Source organism: Chiloscyllium plagiosum, unplaced genomic scaffold (assembly GCF_037043375.1).
Source record: "Chiloscyllium plagiosum isolate Xiang-an unplaced genomic scaffold, Cpla_swu_hap1 HiC_scaffold_12, whole genome shotgun sequence".
NCBI lineage: Eukaryota > Metazoa > Chordata > Chondrichthyes > Orectolobiformes > Hemiscylliidae > Chiloscyllium > Chiloscyllium plagiosum.
Genome location: NW_028270150.1, coordinates 1,010,861 through 1,037,574, shown reverse-complemented (window position 1 = coordinate 1,037,574; position 26,714 = coordinate 1,010,861). Strand labels below are relative to the sequence as shown.

General features: G+C 49.7%; 1 protein-coding gene across 1 annotated transcript in view; it reads left to right on the top strand.

Moving 5' to 3' along the window:
• Window positions 1-25,076, top strand: part of LOC148148474 (microtubule-actin cross-linking factor 1, isoforms 6/7-like) — a 214,622-nt gene extending 189,546 nt beyond the window's left edge. Inside the window, exon 20 of the mRNA XM_087993185.1 lies at window positions 24,306-25,076. Coding sequence (XP_087849311.1) covers window positions 24,306-24,359 — 54 coding nt within the window. The 3' untranslated portion in view covers window positions 24,360-25,076. The remainder of the gene's footprint in view (window positions 1-24,305) is intronic.
• Window positions 25,077-26,714: the final 1,638 nt, after the last annotated feature.

Sequence of the window (26,714 nt, the reverse complement as noted above, 5' to 3'; positions counted from 1 at the left end):
AAGATGCATCAGGACAGATGCATGAGTAAGTGGGGAGCAGAGGGATACAGATGCTTAGGAATTGACCGACAGGTTTAGACAGTACATTTGGATCGGCTCAGGCTTGGAGGGCTGAAGGGCCTGTTCCTGGGCTGTAAATGTTTTGTTCTTTGAGTAGTAGGGGCGTGGAACGGCCTGCCATGCAACAGTCGTAGACTCAAACTTTAAGGGCATTTAAACAGTATTTGGATAAACATATGGATATAGCGAGAGGCAGGAGCCGGGAGGAGGTGACGTTGGTGCTAGGTGATTGGTCGGGAAGGCCAATAAGTATATTTAAACTTCTTACCTCAGGCCAGCGAGGGAGGAGCGAGCAAAGGACTTCTGGGAAAGGTAAGTAGAGCAGTTTATATTTGCGTGGTTGCGTTACCCGAGACACTACTCGGGTAGTGTCTCTCACCCATCCTCCTCCTCTAATCTAAAAAAACGTTGTGGGAGCCAGATTGACAATGTGAGGTAACTAGTTTATTTCCTAATCTTTTTTTTTAGTAGTCACTTCGGGAGTTAGAATATTGGGAATGGAGTTTAGGGCAGTGGAATGTTTCTCCTGCAGAATGTGGGAGGTAAGGGTCACCACTAGTATCCCTGCTGACTACATCTGGGGGAAGTGCACCCAACTCCAGCTCCTCGAAAATCGCGATAGGGAGCTGGAGCTGGATGAACTTCGGATCATTCCGGAGGCAGAGGAGTTATTGACAGGACTTAGAGAGGTAGTCACTCCCCAGATAAAAGAAAAAGACATATGGGTGACAGTTAGGGGACAGAAAGGGAACCGGCAGGCAGTGCAGGGATCCCCTGTGGCCATTCCCCTCAACAATAAGTATACCGTTTTGGATATGTTGGGGGTGATGACTTACCAGGGGAAAGCAGTGGGGCACCTGCTGCTCAGAAGGGAAGGGGGAAGAGGAGCAGAGCAGTAGTCATTGGGGACTCCATAGTTAGGGGGACAGATAGGAGGTTCTGTGGGGACGAGAGAGACTCACGGTTGGTGTGCTGCCTCCCGGGTGCCAGGGTCCGTGATGTCTCTGAGCGTGTTTTTGGGATCCTTCGGGGGGAGGGAGAGCAGCCCCAAGTCGTGGTCCATATTGGCACCAATGACATAGGTCGGAAGAGAGATGGGGATTTGAGGCAGAAATTCAGGGAGCTAGGACGGAAGCTTAGAGATAGGACAAACAGAGTTGTTTTCTCTGGTTTGCTGCCCGTGCCACGTGCTAGTGAGGTGAGGAATAGGGAGAGAAAGGAGCTGAACATGTGGCTACAGGGATGGTGCAGGAGGGAGGGTTTCGGGTTTTCGGATAATTGGAGCTCTTTCTGGGGTAGGTGGGACCTCTACAAGCAGGATGGTCTTCATCTAAGCCAGAGGGGTACCAATATCCTGGGTGGGAAATGCGATAAAGTTATTAAAGGTGGATTTAAACTAATACAGCAGCGGGATGGGAACCACAATTGTAGGACAGGTACAGAAGAGGATGAGAGTAGAGAGTTCCCAAATCAAGTATCTGACACTGGCAAGCGAGAACCTGGTTTGAAGTGTGTGTACTTCAACGCGAGGAGCATCTGAAATAAAGTGGGTGAACTGGCAGGGTGGGTTGGTACCTGGGACTTTGATGTTGTGGCCATTACGGAGACATGGATAGAGCAGGGACAGGAATGGCTCTTGCCGGTTCCGGGATTCAGATGTTTCAGTAAGAACAGAGAAGATGGTAAAAGAGGGGTAGGTGTGGCATTGTTGATCAGGGACAATATTACAGTTGTAGAAAGGATGTTTGGGGACTCATTAACTGAGGCAGTATGGGCTGAGGTTAGAAACAGGAAAGGAGAAGTCACCATGCTGGGAGTTTTCTATAGGCCTCTGAATAGTCCCAGAGATGTAGATGAAAGGATAGCAAAGATGATTCTCGATAGGAGTGAGAGAGGCAGGGTAGTTGTCACGGGGGACTTCATTTATCCAAATATTTACTGGGATCACTACAGTACGAGTATTGTAGATGGATCCATTTTTGTCCCGTGTGCAGGAGGGCTTCCTGACACAGAATGTAGACAGGCCTACATGGGACGAAGCCACTTTAGATTTAGTACTGGGTAATGAGCCTGGCCAGGTTTGGAAGTAGGTGACAGCGATCTTTGGAGACAGTGATCACAATTCTGTCAGGTTTACTTTAGTGATGGAAAGGGATAGTGTACTCCACCGAGCAAGAGTTACAGCTGGGGGAAGGGAAATTACGATGCAATTAGGAAAGATTTAGGAAGCGTAGAATGGGGAAGGAAACTGCAGGGGATGAACACATTAAAAATGTGGAGCTTATTCAAGGAAAAGCTCCTGTTTGTCCTAGATAAGTATGTACCTGTCAGGCAGAGAAGAAGATATAGAACGCGTGAGCCGTGGTTTACTAAGGAAGTGGAATCCCTGGTCAAGAGGAAGAAGAAGGCTTATGGTAGGACAAAATGTGAAACCTCAGGGCGCTTGAGGGTTACAAGGAAATCAGGAAAGACCGAAAAAGAGAGCTCAGAAGAGCCAGGAGGAGACATGAGAAGTTGTTGGTGGATAGGATCAGGGTAAACCCTAAGGCTTTCCATAGGTATGTCAGGAATAAAAGAATGATGAGAGTTAAATTAGGGCCAATCAAGGATAATAGTGGGAAATTGTGTGTGGAGTCAGAGGAGATAGGGGAAGCACTAAATAAATATTTTTCGGCAGTGTTCACTATAGAAAATAAAAATGTTAGCGAGGAAGATAGAGATACTTGCATCTAGACTAGAAGAGATTGAGGTTCACAAGGAAGAGGTATTAGAAATACTGCAGAGTGTGAAAACAGACAAGTCCCCTGGGCGGATGGGATCTATCCTGGGATCCTCTGGGAAGCAAGGGAAGAGATTGCCGAGCCTTTGGCATTGATCTTCAAATCATCATTGTCTACAGGAATAGTGCCTGAGGACTGGAGGATAGCAAATGTGGTTCCCTTGTTCAAAAAGGGTAGTAGAGACAACCCTGGTAATTACAGACCAGTGAGTCTCACTTCAGTTGTTGGTAAAATGTTGGAAAAGGTTATAAAAGAGATAGGATTTATAACCATCTGGAAAATAATAATCTGATCAGGGATAGTCAGCGCAGTTTTGTGAAGGGTAGGTCGTGCCTAACGAATCTTATTTTTTTTTTGACAAAGTGACCAAACAGGTAGATGAGAGTAAACCAGTTGATGTGGTGTATATGGATTTCAGCAAGGCGTTCGATAAGGTTCCCCACAGTAGGCTATTATACAAAATGTGGAGGAATGGGATTGTGGGAGACATAGCAGTTTGGATCAGGAATTGGCTTGCTGAAAGAAAACAGAGGGTTGTAGTTGATGGAACATGTTCATCTTGGTGTCCAGTTACTAGCGGCGTACTGCAAGGGTCGGTGTTGGGTCCACTGCTGTTTGTCATTTTTATAAATGATCTGGATGAGGGCTTAGAAGGGTGGGTTAGTAAATTTGTGAACGACACTAAGTGGAGTTGTGGATAGTGACGAAGGATGTAGTAGGTGCAGAGAGACATAGATAGGATGCAGAGCTGGGCTGAGAGGTGGCAAATGGAGTTTAATGTGGCCAAGTGTGAGGTGATACACTTTGGACGGAGTAAACGGAAAGCAAAGTACTGGGCTAATGGTAAGATTCTTAGGAGTGCAGATGAGCAAAGAGATCTCGGTGTTCATATACACAGATCCATGAAAATTGCCACCCAGATTGACAGGGTCGTTAAGAAGGCATACAGTGTTTTGGCCTTTATTAATAGAGGGATTAAGTTCTGGAACAATGAGGTTGTGCTGCAGCTGTATAAAGCTCTGGTGCGGCCACATTTGGAGTATTGTGTACAGTTCTGGTCACTACATTATAAGAAGGATGTGGAAGCTTTGGAAAGGGTGCAGAGGAGATTTACTCGGATGTTGCCTGGTATGGAAGGAAGACCTTATGAGGAAAGTCTGAGGGCCTTGAGGCTGTTCTCGTTAGAGAGAAGAAGGTTGAGAGGTGACTTAATAGAGACATACAAGATCATCAGAGGGTTAGATAGGGTGGACAGGGAGAGCCTTTTTCCAAGTATGGGGACGGCAAACACGAGGGGACACAACTTTAAAGTGAGGGGAGATAGATATAAGACAGATGTCAGTGGTAGATTCTTTACTCAGAGTAGTAAGGGTATGGAATGCTTTGCTTGCAACGGTAGTAGATTCGCCAAGTTTAAGTGCATTTTAGTCGTCATTGGACATGTATATGGACGTATATGGAATAATGTAGGTGGGATGGGCTTCAGATTGGTATGACAGGGCGGCGCAACATCGAGGGCTGAAGGGCCTGTACTGCGCTGTAATGTTCTATGTTCTAAAATGGAATAGTGTCGGTTCGGTGGGCTTCAGATTGTTACACCAACCTGTGGAACCATCAAGGGCCGAAGAGCCTGTACTGCACTGTAACGCTCTACATTCTGTAATTGACTAAAATGGGCTGAGTTGGGCATCCCCCAAGTTTCTGGAGCTCAGGGAGAACCCCTCCATGATACAGTACGTCTCCATGTTCAGGAAGGCTACAAGCCTAATGCCAAAAAGCATCCAAAACACTCCCTCAGCAAAGTCAGGAAAGAAAATGCAGACACAGACTCCGACTCTAACCCACAAAACCAGACCTGAGTGCGACTGACCCTACGTACTCATTTTCAGAGCCAAAGATGATGGGGTCCCTATCAAGTGACAAACAGGATCATTAATATTAACATCTAATTCATACTTGAAATACCACAGCTCTACCAGCAACTTTGCTTACCAGAGCTTATCAGTATTTATGACAAGCCTACTCTGTGCATCAAGTTGAGAACACTGGAAGGGTCAGGGAGGATACCGCTCACTAAAGCTATAGCTAATAGACCAAACTCTTGCTGGATGATGTCTGACTTATGCCAGTTATGGGGCTGCTTGCCCATGGATCCTTGAACGCAGGTTAATACCATAATTGAGAAGGCATAGAAGTCACTTGCGTTTATCAACCATGGTAGTGAGTATAAAGTCCAGGGAGGCTCTATTGGAGCTGCCCAGGACTAGTTAAGCCACAGCTGGAGTACTGTGTGCAGTTCTGGTCACCACACTATAGGAAGAAAGTGATTGACTGGAAGGAGTACACAGGACATCCACCAGGATGTTTCCTGGATGGAGCATTTCAGCTATAAAGGAGGTTGGATAAGCTCAGGCTGTTTTCGTTGGAGTAGACAGAATGATCTATAGAGATCAAAGGTTGAGGGGCACAGACTGATAGAAAACAGCTTTCCCACTGAGTAGAACATAATGGCAGCACAGCAGCAGCTCGCAGCAGCCTCTCCTGATCTTGGGCTATTTAAAGTTCAGTTTTCTAAAGGCACAGGAGGAACAGGAACAGGAAACCTGGTGTTTGCAGATACTGTTACAGTCTGCAAACACTGCTCCAGTCCAGGATCCAGCCAAAAACAAACCCGAATGGAGAGCTGTTGAAGAAGTTACATGATCTTGGCTCGCTGCGGAGACCAGGCCTTCAGTCCTCAGCCTCGCCTGATGCCGGTGGCCGGGTGTTGAAACATCAGAAGCGGTGTACAAGGAAGGGGAAGCGGGGTAAGGCAGGCAGGAGTTCGTATTAGGCTAAAAGCAAACCCTAGCCGGCCAGCTCTCCCACCCATTCTGCTCTCCAGTGTCTGCTCCCTGGACAACAGGTTGGACTGCATCCATCTGAGGCAGGATTCTCTGTGAGTTCAGAGACTGCTGCATCCTGGTTTTCATGGAAACATAGCTCAGTGACAGAGTTCCAGACACCGCCATCCAGCTAGACCGGCTCGCCTTGTTTCATGCTGACAGAAATGCAGCTCTGTGCAGTAAGGCTCGGGATGGGAGTCTGTGTCTACATCAACACAGAATGGTGCAAGGACTCTGCTCGTCTCCAGCTACTGCTCATCACTGGTGGAGTTTGATATTGTTAGATGCAGATCTTTGTATTTGCCACGGGAGTTTACTGCTGTCCTTATAGTCAGGGTGTATATTCCTCCCAGTGCCAATGCTAAGGAGGCACTGTGTGAACTGTATTGGGCTATTAGTGGACTGCAGAATACACACCCTGATGGACTGTTTATTTTTGCTGGAGATTTTAACCATATGAATCTCAAGACTATACTCCCTAAATTCCATCAGCATGTGGACTTTGCAACGAGAGTTGGGGGTGGGGGGGAAATACCCAGACCAGGGGATTCAGAACACAGTCAGGGTAACTGAAGAAGGTGGAGGAGTGTAAGTCAGTTGATCAGACTGTGTTAGTGAAGAAGATTCTGTTGGAGTGTGGCGGATTCCAAGCAGCAGACGTGTACTGGCTGCAGGATTTCCCCAGCGCTGGGTATTTCGATGTGACCTTCAGGAGCGTGAAGCAGTGTGAGCAGCTCCTGAAGGTATTCAAGAAGAAGGAAGGGGAGCCTCTGTTCTCCATCCTGTCTGTGGTGCCATTGATTGTGCTTCCTGCACAGAGGAGTCAGGTTGTTACAATCCAAATGTACAACCCCCCCACGTCCCAGCAGCTGATGTCCTGACCTTCCTGAGAGGGTACGTCCAGTTGGAAGGAGACAGCACTGATGTAGTGGAGCAATTCCGAATCTGGACCAGCAAGTGGCAGGTCAAGGTAACCCTGAGGGTGGACCCCAGTGGGAACATCCTCCACCCACCCTCCAGCTTCGCAATCGGAGGGAGCAGGGGCTACCTCACACATGCAGGGCAGCTTAAAGTGTGCCGAACCTGCGGGAGGTCAGGACACATGGCAGTGGGCTGTGAGGTGACCATCTGCAGGAATGTAAACAGGAGGGTCACCTGACCAAGGACTGTAAGGAGGTTAAGAATTGTGTGGAGAGGCAGGTCACATGTACAAGACCTGCCCAAGACGAAGGACTGCCACCAACACACAGATGGCTGGAGGAGGCATTGTGAGCCGTGGACCCCCAAAGACTAGCAGGTCCAACCAGACAGCAGGGAAACGGAGTCTGGGGGCACCCAGAAGGAAGCACAGGCTGAGGTGGAGCAGACAGCAGCCAGCGGAGAGGTACAGCAGCTGACCTAAGCTCCAGCTGGACAGACAGAGGCAATGGAGGAGAAGGGAACCAAGGAGGCAGAGGAGTAGATACCTGTGAAAAACAGGAAAAAGGAAAACCCAACAGGTCCCCAAAACCTCCCAAAGGGGGAAACAGCAGCTGCACGGGGAGGATACAGGCAGCTCTTCAGACGGTGAAGAGGGGCGCAATGAGGGTCATCACCAGAAGAAGAGATAGAGTGCCGCGGGGAGAAAGGAGGGTAGCACCCTTCCAACCAGGAAACGATGAACTCTCTGACGTAACTGGCAAAGCCCAGCACACACCCGGGAGGTACCCACATCTCCAGGTAACTTCTTGGCCTTTTGGCTAAAAAAAAGTGTCTGTTCTTATCAGGATGAGTGTCGAGTTGCGAGTCAGAGCTAGTAGAGATCATCGCTGCATTGTGTTTGGATGTTGGAGGATCATTTGGTTATGCTGACCTGCTTTTGGTGGATCTTCATGCTGGCTTCGGCCTAACGCCAATTCAGGGACCACCCAACCTCAGAGCTATGGCCTCAACAGCTACCCGCAGCCCTGGGCAGGGCGTTCTCAACACAGTCCGGGTATCTGTCAAGAAGGTGGAAGAGCGTACACCAGTCGATCGGACGGTGTTCGTCAAGAAGATTCTGCTCGAGTGCTGTCGGTTCGCCGCAGCAGACGTGTACAGCCTGCAGGATTTCCCTGGGGCAGGCTACTTCGATGTCACCTTCAGGAGCGTGAAGCAATGTGAGCAGCTCCTGAAGGTCTTCAAGGAGAAGGAAGGGGAGCCACTGTTCTCCATCTTGTGGGCAGTCCCGTTGTGTGTGCTTCCTGCACAGAGGAGTCGGGTTGTTACAATCCACATGTACAACCCCCACGTCCCAGCAGCCGATGTCCTGACCTTCCTGAGAAGATACGTCCGGGTCGAGGGACAAAGCACCGATGTGGTTGACCCTTTCAGGATCTGGACCAGCAAACGACAGGTCAAGGTAACCCTGAGGGTGGACGCCAGCGGGAATATCCTCCACCCACCCTCCAGCTTTGCTATCGGAGGGAGCAGAGGGTACCTGACTTATGCAGGGCAGCCGAAAGTGTGCCGAACCTGTGGGAGGTCAGGCCACATGGCGGCGGACTGCAAGGTCACGATCTGTCGCAATTGCAAGAAGGAGGGCCACCCGACCAAAGAGTGCAAGGAGGAAAAGAACTGCAATCTGTGCGGGGAGGCGGGCCACGGGTACAGGGCCTGCCCAAGACGAGGGGCCGCCACCTACGCGCAGATGGCCGGAGGCGGGCCACAAAAGGACGGCAAGGCACCGCAAACCGGCAAGGGAATGGTGTCAGGAGGCACGCGACAGGAAGGACAGGCCGGAGCAGAGCAGATGACAGCTACTGGAGAGGTACAGCTGCCGAGCGAAGCTCCGACCGGACAGGAGGAGGAGGCGGAGAAGGGAAAGAAGGAGGCAGAGGAATGGACCGTGGTGAAAAACAGGAAGAGGAAAACCCACCCGGTCACCAAGACCTCCCAGAAAAAGGGGAAAAGGCAGCTGCAGGTGGAAGACACGGACAGCTCTTCGGAGAGTGAGGACGGAAGAAAGGAGAGCCGTCACCAAAAGAAGAGGCAGAGCGCTGCGAGGAGAAAGGAGAGCAGCAACTGCCAACCAAGGGACGAGCCTCCTGAGGAAATGGGAAACCACCACCCCCTACCAGGTGAAAGCCAGGAGGGTCCCACTGCCCCACAGCTCCAGGTCACTGGGAGCAGCGACCCTCTGACAGCCCCGCTGTCAGATATAGAAACAGACAGCGTGGACCCAAATGGGCCGAGTGAGGAACTGGACAGCTACCTCAGCCCAGCGAGGGTCCAGAAGTTTGCGTACTGCACGGGGATGCAGACAGCTACCCCAGAGGGGCAGGACCAGCGACAATCGGACATGGGTAACCTTACAACCTGTTAAAAAAACGGGGATAAAAATTGAAAGTATTAATGTGCGCAGCATAAAATCTGCTGCGCGATGTGTTTCAACACTGGCCTTCCTGGCCAACGTGAAAGCTGATGTCCTGTTTCTGCAGGAGTGTGGGATACCGCACCTCAGCAGTTACAGGAGATGGTCGAGCTTGTGGGCCCATGGGCCGTCAGTGTGGGCGGGCGCCTCCTCGTTGCTGATGTTACATACAGAAACGCTCCCGTGAGACTAATTAATGTGTACGCCCCAGTGGGTAAGAGTGAACGGTTGGCCGTCCTGCAGCAGCTTCCACTGTTGCTGGCTACGTCCAGGCCAGTCATTCTGGCCGGAGACTTCAACTGTATCATTGATGCAGATGGACGATCCGGCGGGGGGGACAGTAAACTGGACACCACGTCCAGAGCCCTGATGGACACGGTAAAAGATGCCAAGCTGCACGACGTCTTCATCACCCCTGCAGACGGAGCGCAGCGTAGATACACCTGGTCACGGGCAGACGGGTCTATCTGCTCAAGGATAGATTACCTGCTGGTGTCCCGAACGCTCTTGGTCAGATCCACCGACGTCAAGCCGGTGTTCTTCTCTGACCACTGCCTCCTGCTGGCCGACTGTCACCTACAGGACGAGCAGCGGGCTGGTAAGGGAACGTGGAAGCTGAACACTAAGCTGTTGACCCCAGGAAACACTGAGAAGCTCAAGAGGGACGACGCAGGTTGGAGAACCGTGAAGCCCCTCCTTTGAGTCCCCAGCGGACTGGTGGGAAACAGTAAAAGGGAACATCAAGAGGTTCTTCATCCTCAAGGTGGTCAGGAGGTGAGAGAGAGACGGGGAAAACTGTCCCAGCTCCAGGAAAGTATGCAGAACCTGCTCCTGCTGCAGACGATGGGGGTGGATGTCACGGAGGACCTCAAGGAGGTGAAGGGCCAGCAAGCCTCGCTCTTTGCCTCGGAGGCCTCCAAGATAATCTTCCGGTCCAGGGTCTGCTCCGTGGAGCAGGACGAGACGTGCTCATGTTTCTTCTTCCAGAAGGTGCACAAAGAGAGCTCCGTGCTCAGCAGCCTGAAGGAAGAAGATGGCTCGGTAACGTCATCTCAGGCTGACATCATGAGGATCAGCAAATCCTTCTATGCCAGTCTGTATGACTCGAAGCCAACCGCCAGCGCAGCCTCCCAGTCGTCCCTGTCCTCTATCACGGAGGTCTTAGACGACAGGACATGGGAGAGGCCAGACCAGCCACTATCTCTGGATGAGCTGACCAAGGCCCTCGAGTCCTTTGAAAAGAATAAAACTCTCGGAAGCGACGGCTTACTGGTCGAGCTCTATTCCGCTCTGTGGGACTTGATTGGCCAGGACCTGCTGGAGGTGTATGTCAGTATGCTTCTGGCAGGTACCATGAGTGAATCCATGAGGAAAGGCATCATCACCCTCATCTACAAACGGAAGGGGGAGAGGGAGGAACTCAGAAATTGGAGACCAATCTCACTATTAAACACAGACTACAAAATCTTGTCAAAGGTCATCGCCAACCGGGTCAGGTCTGCTCTGGGGTCAGTGATTCACCCTGACCAAATCTGTGCTGTACCGGGCAGGAAGATCGCTGAGAGTCTCGCACTCCTCAGGGATACGATTGTCTACGTGCAGGACAGGGGGGTGGACACCTGCCTCATCAGCCTGGACCAGGAGAAAGCCTTTGACAGGATATCGCATACATATATGAGGGATGTCCACTCCAAAATGTACTTTGGGGAGAGAATCTGCAATTGGATCAGATTGCTCTACACCAACATTGTCAGTACAGTCTCAATCAATGGGTGGGAATCAGATAGCTTCCCAATCAGATCTGGAGTCAGGCAGGGCTGCCCTCTCTCTCCTGCCTTGTTTGTGTGCTGTATAGAGCCATTTGCCGAATCAATCAGGAAGGATGCGTGTCTGAGAGGGGTGACTATTCCTGGCAGTGGGGGCCTGCAGGTTAAGACCTCCCTGTACATGGATGACTTCGCCGTTTTCTGCTCGGATCAGCTGTCCGTGCACAGACTCATGTGCATCTGTGACCAGTTCGAGCTGGCCTTGGGGGCCAAGGTAAACCGAGGCAAAAGCGAGGCCATGCTCTTTGGGAACTGGGCCGACCAATCCTCGATCCCCTTCACCGTCAGGACTGACCACCTGAAGGTGCTGGGTATTTGGTTCGAGGGTGGAGGGGGGCGAGCTGGGGCGTGCGCCAAGACCTGGGAGGAGCGGATCGGGAAGGTGAGACAGAAACTGGGCAGATGGGAGCAACGGTCGCTCTCCATCGCGGGTAAGAACCTGGTCATCAGGTGGGAGGTACTCTCAGTATCGTTATACGTGGCACAGGTCTGGCCTATCCCCAGAACCTGTGCCGCCGCAGTCACCCGGGCCATCTTCCACTTCGTGTGGAGATCAAAGATGGACCGGGTCCGAAGAGATGTAATGTACAAAGACCGGTGCAATGGGGGAAAAAACACACCCAATGCCACCCTCACCCTGATGGCCACCTTTGTGTGTGGCTGCATCAAGCTGTGCGTGGATCCCCGGTACGCAAACACCAAGTGTCACTATGTACTGAAGTTCTACCTGTCCCCAGTGTTGCGAAGGATGGGCCTGGCCTCGTTGCCGCGGAATGCTCCGAGTAGTTGGACCGTTCGGTATCACCTGTCCTTCGTGGAGAAGTTTATGAAGAAAAACACCTTTGACCACAAGTCCATCAGGAAGTGGTCAGCACGTAGTGTCCTTGAGACCCTTCAGGAAAAGGAGAGGGCGGATCCTGTCGAGCGGTTTCCTGAGCAGACTGTCAAAGCCATTTGGCAGAATGCCTCATCGCCAGAACTTTCCAACAAGCACCAAGACATGGCTTGGCTGGTGGTGAGAAGGGCTCTGCCTGTGAGATCCTTTATGCACGCCCGGACTCTCTGCCGCATCGCACGCTGCCCTCGAAGCGGCTGCGGGGGGGACGAGACTGTCACACACCTCCTTCTGGAATGTGCCTATGCAGAGGAAGTCTGGAGAGGAATGCAGTGGTGTCTGTCGAGGTTCGTCCCGAGCAGCGCCGTGACGCGGGACTCCGTGCTCTACGGTCTGTTCCCCGGGACGCACACCGAGACGAACATCAACTGCGCCTGGAGGATCATCAACTCGGTGAAGGACGCTCTCTGGGTGGTCCGAAACCTGTTGATCCTCCAGCTGAAGGAGTTGACCCCGACCGATTGTTGCAGACTGGCACATTCCAAGGTCCAGGACTGTGTTGAGGGACGCGCTGACGCTTGGGGCAGCTGCTGCCAAGGCGCAGTGGGGAAAGACCACCGTGTAACATCTGCCTGCCTAAAGAAGAACAGGGGGCCACGTAGTCATTTGGGCTCTGCTGGCGCCTCAGCTAAAAATGTAATCGTACCGACCTCCTCACTCTCTCAGCAGAGCAGGTAAGGGCTGTTTGAAGGCTCGGTGACGTTTATTTAACGGCTTAAAAAAAACTTTCAAATTTAAATAGAGCGCGGTGCGGACCCGGAAGCTGGTGTAGCGCAAGCTTACCTGGGTAGGTTTTTTTCCCTATAAAAGTGCGCAGGAGAGGCTTGAAGTGTGTATACTTCAATACATGAAGTATACGGAATAAGGGAGGTGAACCTGCAGCGTGGGCTGGGACCTGGGACTTCGATGTTGTGGCTATTACGGAGACATGGGTAGAACAGGGACAGGATTGGCTGTTGCAGGTTCCAGGGTTTAAATGTTTTAGTAGGGTCAGAGGTGGGGGTAAAAGAGGGGGAGGTGTGGCATTGCTTGTCAAAGATAGTATTACAGCGGTGGAAAGGACGATGGATGAAGACTCGCCGTCTGAGGTAGTTTGGGCTGAGGTTAGGAATAGGAAAGGTGAGCTCACCCTGTTAGTAATTTTTTACAGGCCTCCTAATAGTCCTAGAAACGTAGAAGAAAGGATTGCGAGGATGATTCAAGAGAAGAGTGAAAGTAATAGGGTGGTTGTTATGGGGGACTTTAACTTTCCAGATATTGATTGGGAAAGCTATAGCTCGAGTTCGTTAGATGGGTCAGTGTTTGTCCAATGTGTGCAGGAGGGTTTCCTGACACAATATGTAGATAGGCCAACAAGAGGTGAGGCCATACTGGATTTGGTTCTGGGTAACGAACCAGGCCAGGTGTTAGAATTGGAGGTAGGTGAGCACTTTGGGGACAGTGACCACAATTCGGTGACTTTTACTCTAGTGATGGAGAGGGATAAGTGTGCACTACAGGGCAAGAGTTATAGCTGGGGGCAGGGAAATTATGATGCGGTGAGGCACGACTTAGGATGCGTGGCTTGGAAAACTGGCTTCAAGGCTTGGGCGCAATTGATATGTGAAGCTTGTTCAAGGAGCAACTATTGAGTGTCCTTGATAAGTATGTGCCCGTCAGGCAGGGAGGAAAGGGTTGTGTGAGGGAGCCGTGGTTTAATAAGGAATTGGAATCCCTTGTTAAAGGGAAGAGGGCGGCCTATGTAAAGATGAGGCGTGAAGGTTCAATTGGGGCGATTGAGAATTATAAGGTAGCCAGGAAGGACCTGAAGAGAGAGCTAAGAGCAGCAAGGAGGGGACATGAAAAGTCCTTAGTTGGTAGGATTAGGGAAAACCCAAAGGCTTTCTATAGGTATGTCAGGAATAAAAGAATGACTAGGGTAGGAATAGGTCCAGTCAAGGATCGTAATGGGAAGTTGCGTGGAGGCTGAAGAGATTGGGGAGGCACTGAATGAATACTTTTCGTCAGTATTCAATCAGGAACAGGACATTGTTGTCAATGTGAATACTGAGTCACAATTAATTAGAATGGACGGCTTTGAGGTATGTAGGGAAGAGGTGTTGGAAATTCTGGAAAGGGTGAAAATAGATAAGTCCCCTGGGCCTGATGGCATTTATCCTAGGATTCTCTGGGAAGCAAGGGAGGAGATTGCAGAGCCATTGGCCTTGATTTTTATGTCCTCGTTGTTTACAGGAGTAGTGCCAGAAGATTGGAGGCTAGCAAATGTGGTTCCCTTGTTCAAGAAGGGGAGTAGGGATAACCCTAGTGACTATAGGCCGGTGAGCCTCACTTCTGTAGTGGGCAAAGTCTTAGAGAGAATTGTAAGGGATAGGATTTATGAACATCTGGATAGGAATAATGTGATCAAGGATAGTCAGCATGGTTTTGTGAAGGGCAGGTCGTGCCTCACAAACCTTATTGAATTCTTTGAGAAGGTGACTAAGGAGGTGGACGAGGGGAAAGCAGTAGATGTGGTGTATATGGATTTTAGTAAGGCGTTTGATAAGGTTCCCCATGGTAGGCTACTGCAAAAAATACGGAGGTATGGCATTGAGGGTGAGTTGGAGGTTTGGATTAGGAGTTGGCTGGCTGGAAGAAGACAGAGGGTAGTAGTTGATGGCAAAGGTTCATCTTGGAGTGCCGTCACTAGCGGTGTTCTGCAAGGATCTGTTTTGGGACCATTGCTGTTTGTCATTTTTATAAATGACCTGGAGGAGGGGTTAGAAGGTTGGGTGAGCAAGTTTGTAGATGATACGAAAGTCAGTGGAGTTGTTGACAGTGAGGAAGGATGTGTCAGGTTCCAGCAGGATATAGATAAGTTGCAGAGCTGGGCAGAAAGGTGGCAAATGGAGTTCAATGTAGGTAAATGTGAGGTGATTCACTTTGGTAAGAGTAACAAAAAGATGGGGTACTGGGCTAATGGTCGGATACTTGGTAGTGTGGATGAGCAGAGGGATCTTGGTGTCCATGTACACAGATCTCTGAAAGTTGCCACCCAGGTAAATAGTGCGGTGAAGAAGGCATATGGCGTACTGGCTTTTATTGGTAGAGGAATTGAGTTCCGGAGTCCTGAGGTCATGTTGCAGTTGTATAAGACTCTGGTGCGGCCACATCTGGAGTATTGTGTGCAGTTTTGGTCGCCATACTATAGGAAAGATGTGGAGGCACTGGAACGGGTGCAGAGGAGGTTTACCAGGATGTTGCCTGGTATGGTAGGAAGATCGTATGAGGAAAGGCTGAGGCACTTGGGGCTGTTTTCATTGGAGAAAAGAAGGTTTAGGGGTGACTTGATAGAGGTGTACAAGATGATTAGGGGTTTAGATAGGGTTGACCATGAGAACCTTTTTCCACGTATGGAGTCAGCTATTACGAGGGGGCATAGCTTTAAATTAAGGGGTGGTAGGTATAGGACAGATGTTAGGGGTAGATTCTTTACTCAGCAAGTCGTGAGTTCATGGAATACCCTGCCAGTAGCAGTGGTGGACTCTCCCTCTTTATGGGCATTTAAACGGGCATTGGATAGGCAAATGGAGGATAGTGGGCTGGTGTAGGTTAGGTGGGCTTGGATCGGCGCAACATCGAGGGCCAAAAGGTTCTCATGGTCAACCCTATCTAAACCCCTAATCATCTTGTACACCTCTATCAAGTCACCCCTAAACCTTCTTTTCTCCAATGAAAACAGCCCCAAGTGCCTGCTGTAACCTGTACTGCGCTGTATTTTTCTATGTTCTATGAATCGGTAATTGAATCAGACTGCTCTACACCAACATTGTCAGTGCAGTCTCAATCAATGGGTGGGAATCAGATAGCTTCCCAGTCAGACCTGGAGTCAGGCAGGGCTGCCCTCTCTCTCCTGCCTTGTTTATGTGCTGCATAGAGCCATTTGTCGAGCCCATCAGGAAGGATGCGTGTCTGAGAGGGGTGACTATTCCTGGCAGCGGGGGCCTGCAGGTTAAGGCCTCCCTGTACATGGAAGACGTTGCCATTTTCTGCTCGGATCAGCTGTCCGTGCACAGACTCATGTGCATATGTGACCAGTTTGAATGGGCCTTGGAGGCCAAGGTAAACCGAGGCAAGAGCGAGGCCATGCTCTTCGGGAACTGGGCCGACCAATCCTCGATCCCCTTCACCGTCAGGACCAACCACCTGAAGGTGCTGGGTATTTGGTTCGAGGGTGGAGGGGGGCGAGCTGGGGCGTGCGCCAAGACCTGGGAGGAGCGGATCAGGAAGGTGAGACAGAAACTGGGCAGATGGGAGCAACGGTCGCTCTCCATCGCGGGTAAGAACCTGGTCATCAGGTGGGAGGTTCTGTCAGTATTGTTATACGTGCCACAGGTCTGGCCTATCCCCAGAACCTGTGCTGCCGCAGTCACCCGGGCCATCTTCCACGTCGTGTGGAGATCAAAGATGGACCGGGTCCGAAGAGACACAATGTACAAAGACCGGTGCAATGGGGGAAAAAACACGCCCAATGCCACCCTCACCCTGATGGTCACCTTTGTGTGTGGCTGCATCAAGCTGTGCGTGGATCCCCGGTACGCAAACACCAAGTGTCACTACGTACTGAAGTTCTACCTGTCCCCGGTGTTGCGAAGGATGGGCCTGGCCTTGCTGCCGCGGAACGCTCCGAGTAGGTGGACCGTTCTGTGTCACCTGTCCTTCGTGGAGAAGTTTATGAAGAAAAACACCTTTGACCACAAGTCCATCAGGAAGTGGTCAGCACGTAGTGTCCTTGAGACCCTTCGGGAAAAGGAGAGGGCGGATCCTGTCAAGCGGTTTCCTGACCAGACGGTCAAAGCCATTTGGCAGAATGCCTCATCGCCAGAACTTTCCAACAAGCACCAAGACATGGCTTGGCTGGTGGTGAGAAGGGCTCTGCCTGTGAGATCATTTATGCACGCCCGGACTCTCAGCCACATCGCACGCTGCCCTCGAAGCGGCTGCGGGGGGGACGAGACTGTCACACACCTCCTTCTGGAATGTGCCAATGCAGAGGAAGTCTGGAGAGGAATGCAGTGATGTCTGTCGAGGTTCGTCCCGAGCAGCGCCGTGACGCGGGACTCCGTGCTCTACGGCCTGTTCCCCAGGACGCACACCGAGACGAACATCAACTGCGCCTGGAGGATCATCAACTCGGTGAAGGACGCTCTCTGGGTGATCCGAAACCTGTTGATCCTCCAGCTGAAGGAGTTGACCCCGACCGATTGTTGCAGACTGGCACATTCCAAGGTCCAGGACTGTGTTGAGGGACGCGCTGACGCTTGGGGCAGCTGCTGCCAAGGCGCAGTGGGGAAAGACCACTGTGTAACATCTGCCTGCCGAAAGAAGAACAGGGGGCCACGTAGTCATTTGGGCTCTGCTGGCGCCTCAGCTAAAAATGTAATCGTACCGACCTGTAAATAGGAATGGTTACTCTGGTTTCGGTATGCAAACAAATGGAATGTTTACATATGTATGGCATGTCCAGTTGTATAGATCAAAGTAGTTATGAATAAAGTATATTTTTGAAATAACATAAAGGATGTGTACTGCCTGTGCACAAGAATGGCATGACCAATTGTATAGAGATCCAAATAATTTTATGAATAAAGCATATTTTTGAAATTAAAAGAAGGATGTGTACTGCCTGCAGGACTTCCCTGGGGCAGGCTACTTTGACGTCACCTACAGGAGTGTGAAGCAATGTGAGCAGCTCCGCAAGGTCTTCAAAGAAAAAGGAAGGGGAGCCTCTGTTCTCCACCTTGTCGGCCGTCCTGTTGCGTGTGCTTCCTGCACAGTGGAGTCGAGTTGTTACGATTCATATGTACAACCTCTATGTTCCAGCAGCTGATGTCCTGACCTTCCTGGGAAGGTACGTGCAGGTCGAGGGAGAAAGCACCGATGTGGTTGACCCTTTCGGGATCTGGACTAGCAAATGGCAGGTCAGGGTAACCCTGAGGGTCGACGCCATCTTCCACCCACCCTCCAGCTTTGCTATCGGAGGGAGCAGAGGGTACCTGACGTACGCAGGGCAGCCGAAAGTGTGCCGAACCTGCGGGAGGTCAGGCCACATTTCGGCGGACTATAAGGTTACTATCTGTCGGAACTGCAAGCAGGAGGGTCACCCAACCAAGCAAAGAAGCCAAGAAGTACAATCTGTGCGGAGAGGCGGGCCACGTGTACAAGGCCTGCCCAAGACGAGGAGCCGCTGCCTATGTGCAGGTGGCCTGAGGTGGACCGCAAAAGACCAGCAAGGCAGCACAAACCAGCAAGGGAACAGTGTCTGGGGGCACGCAAAAGGAAGGACAGGCTGGAGCAGAGCAGAGGACAGCCACTGGAGGTACAGCTGCTGATCGAAGCTCCTACAGGACAGACGGACGCAATGGAGGAGGAGGAGGGAACGAAGGAGGCAGAGGAATGGATTCCTGTAAAAAACAGGAGGAAGAAAACCCACCAGGCCGCCAAAACCTCAGAAAGGGGGAAATGGCAGCTGCACGGGGAAGACACAGACAGCTCTTCGGAGGGTGAGGACAGGCACAAGGAGGGTCGTCACCAAGAGAAGAGACAGAGCGCTGCGGGGAGAAAGGAGGGCAGTACCTGCCAAACAAGAAAGGACAAACCTCCTGAGGCAACTGGTAAAGACCACCCCCCCACAAAGTGAAAGCCAGGAGGTACCCACCGCCCCATAGCTCCAGGTTACTGGGAGCAGCCACCCTCTGACAGCCCCGCTGTCAGATATAGAACTGGACTGTGCGAACCCTGGTCCCGGCCCGATGACACCGGAGTGGGAAAATGGCCCCAGTGAGGAGCTGGGCAGCTACCTCAGACCCGCGAGGGTCCAGCAGTTCATGTTCACCATGGGGGATGCAGACAGCTACCGCAGAGGGACAGGACCAGCTGCAAATGGACATGGGTAACCTCAAAACTGTTAAAAATGGGGATAAAAATCCCAAGTATTAAACGTGCTTGGCATTAAATCTGCTACGTGATGTGTTTCTACGATGGCCTTCCTAGCCAACATTAAGGTGCAGGCTCGAAGGGCTGAATGGCCTACTCCTGCACCTATTGTCTATTGAAGCCGATGTCCTGTTTCTGCAGCAGTGGGGGTTACCGCACCACAGCAGCTACAGGAGATGGTCGAGCTTGTGGGCCCATGGGCCGTCAGTTTGGTCGGGGGCAATGATAACTGCTCCTCAGGCCTGGGTATCCTGTTGTGAGGAGGAAACTTCACCATCTGAGGTTAAGGAGATGGGCAAGCACCTCCTCGTCACTGATGTCATGTACAGAAACGCTCTAGAGACTAATTAATGTGTACGCCCCAGTGGGTAAGAGTGAACGGTTGGCCGTCCTGCAGCAGCTCCCACTGTTGCTGGCTATGTCCAGGCTGGTCATTCTGGCCAGGGACTTCAACTATATCATTGATGCAGATGGACGATCCAGCAGTGGTGGGGTGGCGGGGGGAAAAACAGTAAACTGGACACCATGTCCAGAGCCCTGATGGACACGGTAAAAGATGCCAAGCTGCACAACGTCTTCAGCGCCCCTGCAGATGGAGCACAGCATAGATACACTGGTCATGGGCAGACGGGTCTATCCGCTCAAGGATAGATTACCTGTTTGTGTCCCGAACGTTCTCGGTCAGATCCACCGACGTCAAGCCGGTGTTCTTCTCTGACCACTACCTCCTGCCAGCCGACTGTCACCTACAGGACGAGCAGTGGGCTGGTAAGGGAACGTGGAAGCTGAACACTAAGCTGTTGTCCCCAGGGAACATTGAGGAGCTCAAGAGGGACTACGCAGGTTGGAGAACCGTGAAGCCCCTCCTTTGAGTCTCCAGCAGACTGGTGGGAAACAGTAAAAGGGAACATCAAGAGGTTCTTCATCCTCAAAAGGTGTTCAGGAAGCAAGAGAGAGGCGGGGAAAACTGTCCCAGCTCCAGGCAAGTATGCAGAACCTGCTGCAGACGATGAGGTTCGATGTCACGGAGGACCTCCAGGAGGTGAAGGGTCAACAAGCCTCGCTCTTTGCCTCGGAGGCCTCCAAGATAATCTTCCGGTCCAGGGTCCGCTCCGTGGAGCAAGACGAAACGTGCTCATGTTTCTTCATCCAGAAGGTGCACAAAGAGAGCTCCGTGCTCAGCAGCCTGAAGGAAGAAGATGGCTCGGTAACGTCATCTCAGGCTGATGTCATGAGGATCAGCAAATCCTTCTATGCCAGTCTGTATGACTCGAAGCCAACCGCCAGCGCGGCCTCCCAGTCATTCCTGTCCTCCATCATGGAGGTCTTAGACGACAGTGGCTGGTCTAGCCTGTCCCGTGTTCTATCTCTGGATGAGCTGACCAAGGCCCTCGAGTCCTTCGAAAAGAATAAAACTCTCGGAAGCGACGGCTTACTGGTCGAGCTCTATTCCGCTCTGTGGGACTTGATTGGCCAGGACCTGCTGGAGGTGTATGTCAGTATGCTTCTGGCAGGTACCATGAGTGAATCCATGAGGAAAGGCATCATCACCCTCATCTACAAGCGGAAGGCGGGAGAGGGAGGAACTCAGAAATTGGAGACCAATCTCACTATTGACTGGGGATTACAAAATTCTGTCAAAGGTTATCGCCAACCGGGTCAGGTCTGCTTTGGGGTCAGTGATTCACCCTGACCAAACCTGTGCTGTACCGGGCAGGAAAATTGCCGGGCAGGAAAATCCTGGACTTGATTGGCCAGGACCTGCTGGAGGTGTATGTCAGTATGCTTCTGGCAGGTACCATGAGTGAATCCATGAGGAAAGGCATCATCACCCTCATCTACAAGCGGAAGGCGGAGAGGGAGGAACTCAGAAATTGGAGACCAATCTCACTATTGACTGGGGATTACAAAATTCTGTCAAAGGTTATCGCCAACCGGGTCAGGTCTGCTTTGGGGTCAGTGATTCACCCTGACCAAACCTGTGCTGTACCGGGCAGGAAAATTGCTGGGAGTCTCGCACTCCTCAGGGATACGATCGCCTACGTGCAGGACAGGGGGGTGGACACCTGCCTGATCAGCCTGGACAAGGAGAAAGCTTTTGACAGGATATCACACACGTATATGAGAGACGTTGTCTCCAAAATGGGCTTTGGGGAGGGAATCTGCAATTGGATCAGACTGCGCTACACCAACATTGTCAGTGCAGTCTCAATCAATGGGTGGGAATCAGATAGCTTCCCAGTCAGACCTGGAGTCAGGCAAGGGCTGCCCTCTCTCTCCTGCCTTGTTGGTGTGCTGCATAGAGCCATTTGCCGACTCCATCAGGAAGGATGCGAGCCTGAGAGGGGTGACTATTCCTGGCAGCAGGGGCCTGCAGGTTTAGGCCTCCCTGTACATGGATGACATCGCCGTTTTCTGCTCGGATCCTCTGTCCGTGCACAGACTCATGTGCATCTGTGACCAGTTTGAATGGGCCTCGGGGGCAAAGGTCAACCGAGGCAAGAGCGAGGCCATGCTCTTCAGGAACTGGGCCTACCAATCCTCTATCCCAGGGGTGGGGAACCTGCAGCCTTCTAGGCCAGGTTTGGTATGTTTTGGCACGGCCGTTTGGGCGCCAAACCTATTTGGCGCCAGCACATTTGGCGACAGATGTTTTGGCACTAAGAATACTTCTTTATTTGTAAATCTGTCTGTATGGACAGCTTTAGTGTAACAAAATTACAATATATCTGTTATATAACCATCTGTTATGTTGAATAACCACGCATGTTTATCGAATGGTGTAGGTAAGTTTAATTTCAACATAAATATACTATTTGTGCATGTAAACATATAATTGCATGCATTTTTTTGTACTAAGTATTTTTGTATATAGTAGTTGAGCATGCAGCGTTGAAAAGACCAATAGGTACGTTGCTGTTTGCACTTCCTTTGTATAAATTGAGCTAGTACATATGGAAACAGGAAAACTAGCTCTCTCCTCGTTTAGCCGTTTGCTCAGGCAACAGTTAGTCCTCAGCCTCAGTTGAGTTAACCGCGGCTGCGCTGCCACAGGGTTTCGTTCTTTTGCCATCTTTTTATATTTTTTTAATAGTTTTATCCATATGGCTGACTGAGGAGGTATTAACAAAATGGATTCCTCTACGTCTTTGACAAAAGAAGCAAAGTTGACAGCGACTTGAAATTTTGGCATTGTGAGAAGAGAAAAAAAATGAAAATAAAATAAAAAAAAGAATCGGTGCAAAGCACGGGTCCATACTAAAGCTGGAGGGGTGGTGAGGGAGCTGAACAACCATTCACATGAAGCTTCTGCTGCACAATTAGAGGTTATACTTGTGAAAACTAAAATAAAGAGAGCAGAGGAGACTCGAGTCACCGACTGTAGTTGTTAGTGCATGTTTGACAGACATATCCCAAGCTAGTCTAGCCGTCCTCGTCATTCCTAATATGTCTGCTTTGAGGAAAATAATATGCAGAAAGCGTAATTCAGTCATGAACACACCCACCAATCCAACTAATTTGCAACAATTTGTGCCAGAATGCTACAGAATATATATCCCTCAACCAGGCGTGGAAGAAAATTTTTTACTGTGATAACAGAGCAGGTCCCGACTGGATATTAATCTTCAAAAGACAGAGCTGGCTCCAACACTTAGTGACATCTGATTTGTGGGTGGCACAGTGGCACAGTGGTTAGCACTGCTGCCTCGCAGCGCCAGAGACCCGGGTTCAATTCCCGACTCAGGCGACTGACTGTGTGGAGTTTGCACGTTCTCCCCGTGTCTGCGTGGGTTTCCTCCGGGCGCTCCGGTTTCCTCCCACAGTCCAAAGATGTGCAAGTCAGGTGAATTGGCCATGCTAAATTGCCCGTAGTGTTAGGTAAAGGGGTAAATGTAGGGGTATGGGTGGGTTACGCTTCGGCGGGTCGGTGTGGACTTGTTGGGCCGAAGGGCCTGTTTCCACACTGTAAGTAATCTAATCTAATCTAATATGTGGTTTGCTGATGGCACATTCAGTATTGCTCCCATCCTCTTTTCTCAGATTTATGTAATTCTAGCAAAATAACACTGAGGTATTCACCTTTTCGTGTATGCTCTTTTGCCCAACAAGCAACGCACCACATACGTGAGAATGTTAGTTATTGAAAGAAATGGAACCCAATTTGAAACCCACTTCAATCGTCTGCAATTTTGAACAAGCTGCGCACAGTGCTATGAAGGACATATTCCCTGAAGACCAAATAAAAAGGATGCTTTTTTTCATTTAGCTCAAAATATGCAAAAACATTTAGCTAGATTGGGGTTCACTGGTTTGTATAACACTGACCCTGATTTCGGGTTAAAAGCTAGAATGATTATTGCGCTTGCCTTTGTACCTTTGAACAAGTTCGATGAATATCTGGATGCTCTAGTGACCGAACTGCCGCAAGAACTTCAAGATTTACTGAACTGGTTTGAAGATACATATGTTGATTGTCAGACCAGACGAGGAAATGGAACACAAACTCCTCTATTTCTCCATGAGATTTAGAACTTTCAGAGAATATTAACCGGGAAAGACTGCACAAACAATCATGCGGAGGCAGCCCACCGTTGATGACAATACGAACTTAGCATGCAACCTCCCACCATATGGAAAATTAATAGATGGCCAGTGTAAAGTACAGAAAGGTAGAGATGCATATTATGAAGGGTTACTAGCTGGGCATGAACCACCATAGAAATTAAAACAGTATAGAGATGCAGATAGAAGGATACATGAAATTGTTCTTAGATTTGAAAACATGGATGTTATCAAGTACTTGAATAGCCTTGCTCATAATTACTAAATGAACCAAATAAAAGCTACGTTACAGTTTTTAGTGATTAACAGATTTAATGTTTTTATATTTCAATAGTTAGTTTTAAAAATCTTTAAAGTTCTACCTTTGAATGATGATGAATCAACCAACAATTTTTTTCCTAGCGCCAAAACGTGCGTTGCCAAATGGGCTTGCGCCAAATCAGCGGGCGCCCAAACAGCCGTGTCAAAACGGCTGCACCCAATCGCCCCATTCCGTCTAGGTCATTGTGTGTGGCCTTTTCAATTAATCCAAATTTTGCAGAACAAATTATTTTTTATTAGCTTTTTTGTCCTTTAATTTTATTTTGATCTTAAAGTGAATGTTTTTAAAATACCAGAGAGTAAAAGAAAATTCAATGAAATAATCCTCACAGACTAAAAAATTGGGAAGCTATAAGGGCTATTTCGGCACCTGCTATGCCCATGATGTAGTTATAATGCGACTCTAGAATGTACGTTATCTCCCCCGCCTGACTGGCGCCACTATCACCCAAGGCTGGTTGGAGAGAGTCTGTGGATATCCAGTACGCCAGTGTTTATCAACTTATGACAACAGTGCACGTGACTTTCCATTTGAAGTGAAATTTGAGAATAGTTACACACAGTCTAACAGTATCAACATTTGTGTTTTTTTATTTTGTCACTTAACAGCCCATCATGTCAAAGATGACCAAGAGAACGCTGAAGGAAGAAAACAGGTTTTAATGAGGATTGGGAATTGCAATATTATTTTGTGTCTGCTAAAGATAGGATGATACTGCAATATCAACATTGAAGAAATATAATGCTTATCAGCATTATGCCACACATAAGGACCACAAGTATTTAAATTAGAGGGACAGGTGTGGAAGGTGGCATTGCAGAAATTAAAAGATGAAAAGCAAAAGCAAAGACAGTTATTTCAAGCAGTATTAAGACCCGGAAAAAATGCCACTGAAGCAACATATAAAATAGCTTATATACTCAGAAAAAGAGGGAAGCCTTTCAGCGATGTGGAAATCGTAAAAGAATGTATTGTCGAAGTTGTGGGGCGCTTAGACCACGATAATGTTCCAAAGTACAAACAACTGCTTCTTTCAAGGAGAACCATGACTGATCGGCAGCATGAATTAGCCCTCAACGTAACAGAACTCCTCCAACAAATACTCCAAAAGGAAAACACATATTATTCAATCGCTTTGGATGAATCAACTGATACTACTGACTCAGCGCAGGTTTTATACTTCATTCGGGCCATAACAGAAGATTTTATTTGCTACAATGAGTTACTGGCTTTGGGCACTCTTACAGGTAGAACACGAGGAATAGATATCTTTACAAACTTTCAAGATAAATGTCATTAATTTAAACTGAATTTGGTTAATTTAGTGAGTGTATGTACAGACGGTGCACCTTCCATGACAGAAAAACATAAAAAGGGCTTATTGCAGATAAAAAGTATTATCAGATCCAGATGCTCTCATTTCTTTTCATTGTATCTTACATCAGCAAAATCTCTGTGCTAAATCTACTATCTTAAGTGACACTTTGCAACAAGTTATAAGGAGAAAGTGAGGTCTGCAGATGCTGGAGATCAGAGCTGGAAATGTGTTGCTGGAAAAGCGCAGCAGGTCAGGCAGCATCCAGGGAACAGGAGAATCGACGTTTCGGGCATAAGCCCGAAGAAGGGCTTATGCCCGAAATGTCGATTCTCCTGTTCCCTGGATGCTGCCTGACCTGCTGCGCTTTTCCAGCAACACATTTCCAACAAGTTATAAGTATTAGATTACTTAGTGTGGAAACAGGCCCTTCGGCCCAACAAGTCCACACTGACCCGCCAAAGCGCGACCCACCCTGACCCATTCCCCTACATTTACCCCTTCACCTAATATTACGGGCAATTTAGCACAGCCAATTCACCTAACCTGCACATCTTTGGACTGTGGGAGGAAACCAGAGCACCCGGTGGAAACTCACGCAGACACAGGGAGAAGGTGCAAACTCCACACAGTCAGTCCCCTCAGGCAGGAATTGAACCCAGGTCTCTGCCGCTGTGAGGCAGCAGTGCTAACCACTGTACCACCGATCAAGGACAGTAGTGGGAGACTGTGTATGGAGTCAGGACTGTTCGGGGACAGGCCCATTCCTGAAGAAGGGCCTGTGCCCGGAACGTCGAATCTCCTGTTCCCTGGATGCTGCCTGACCTGCTGTGCTGTTCCAGCAATAAAGTTTCAACTTTGACCTCCAGCATCTGCAGACCTCACTTTCTCCCTGTGTATGGAGTCAGAAGAGATAGGAGAGGTCTTGAATGAGTACTTTTCTTCAGTATTTACAAATGAGAGGGACCGTATTGTTGAAGTGGAGAGTATGAAACGGACTGGTAAGCTAGAGGAGATACTTGTTAGGAAGGAAGATGTGTTGGACATTTTGAAAAACTTGAGGATAGACAAGTCCCCCAGGCCTGACGGGATATATCCTAGGATTATGTGGGAAGCAAGAGAGGAAATTGCAGAGCCGTTGGCAATGATCTTTTAGTCTTCACTGTCAATGGGGGTGGTGCCAGGGGACTGGAGAGTGGCAAATGTTGTGCCCCTGTTCATAAAAGGGAATAGGGATAACCCCGGGAATTACAGGCCAGTTAGTCTTACTTCGGTCGTAGGCAAAGTAATGGAAAGGGTACTGAGGGATAGGATTTATGAGTATCTGAAAAGACACTGCTTGATTAGGGACAGCCAGCATGGATTTGTGAGGGGTAGGTCTTGCCTTACAATTCTTTGAGGAGGTGACCAAGCATGTGGATAAGGGTAGAGCAGTGGATGTAGTATACATGGATTTTAGTAAGGCTTTTGATAAGGTTTCCCATGGTAGGCTTATGCGGAAAGTCAGGAGGCGTGGGATAGTGGTAAGTTTGGCCAGTTGGATAGAGAACTGGCTAACCGGTCGAAGTCAGAGAGTGGTGGTCGATGGTAAATATTCAGCCTGGAGCCCAGTTACAAGTGGAGATCCGCAGGGATCAGTTCTGGGTCCTCTGCTGTTTGTAATTTTTATTAATGACTTGGAAGAGGGAGTCGAAGGGTGGGT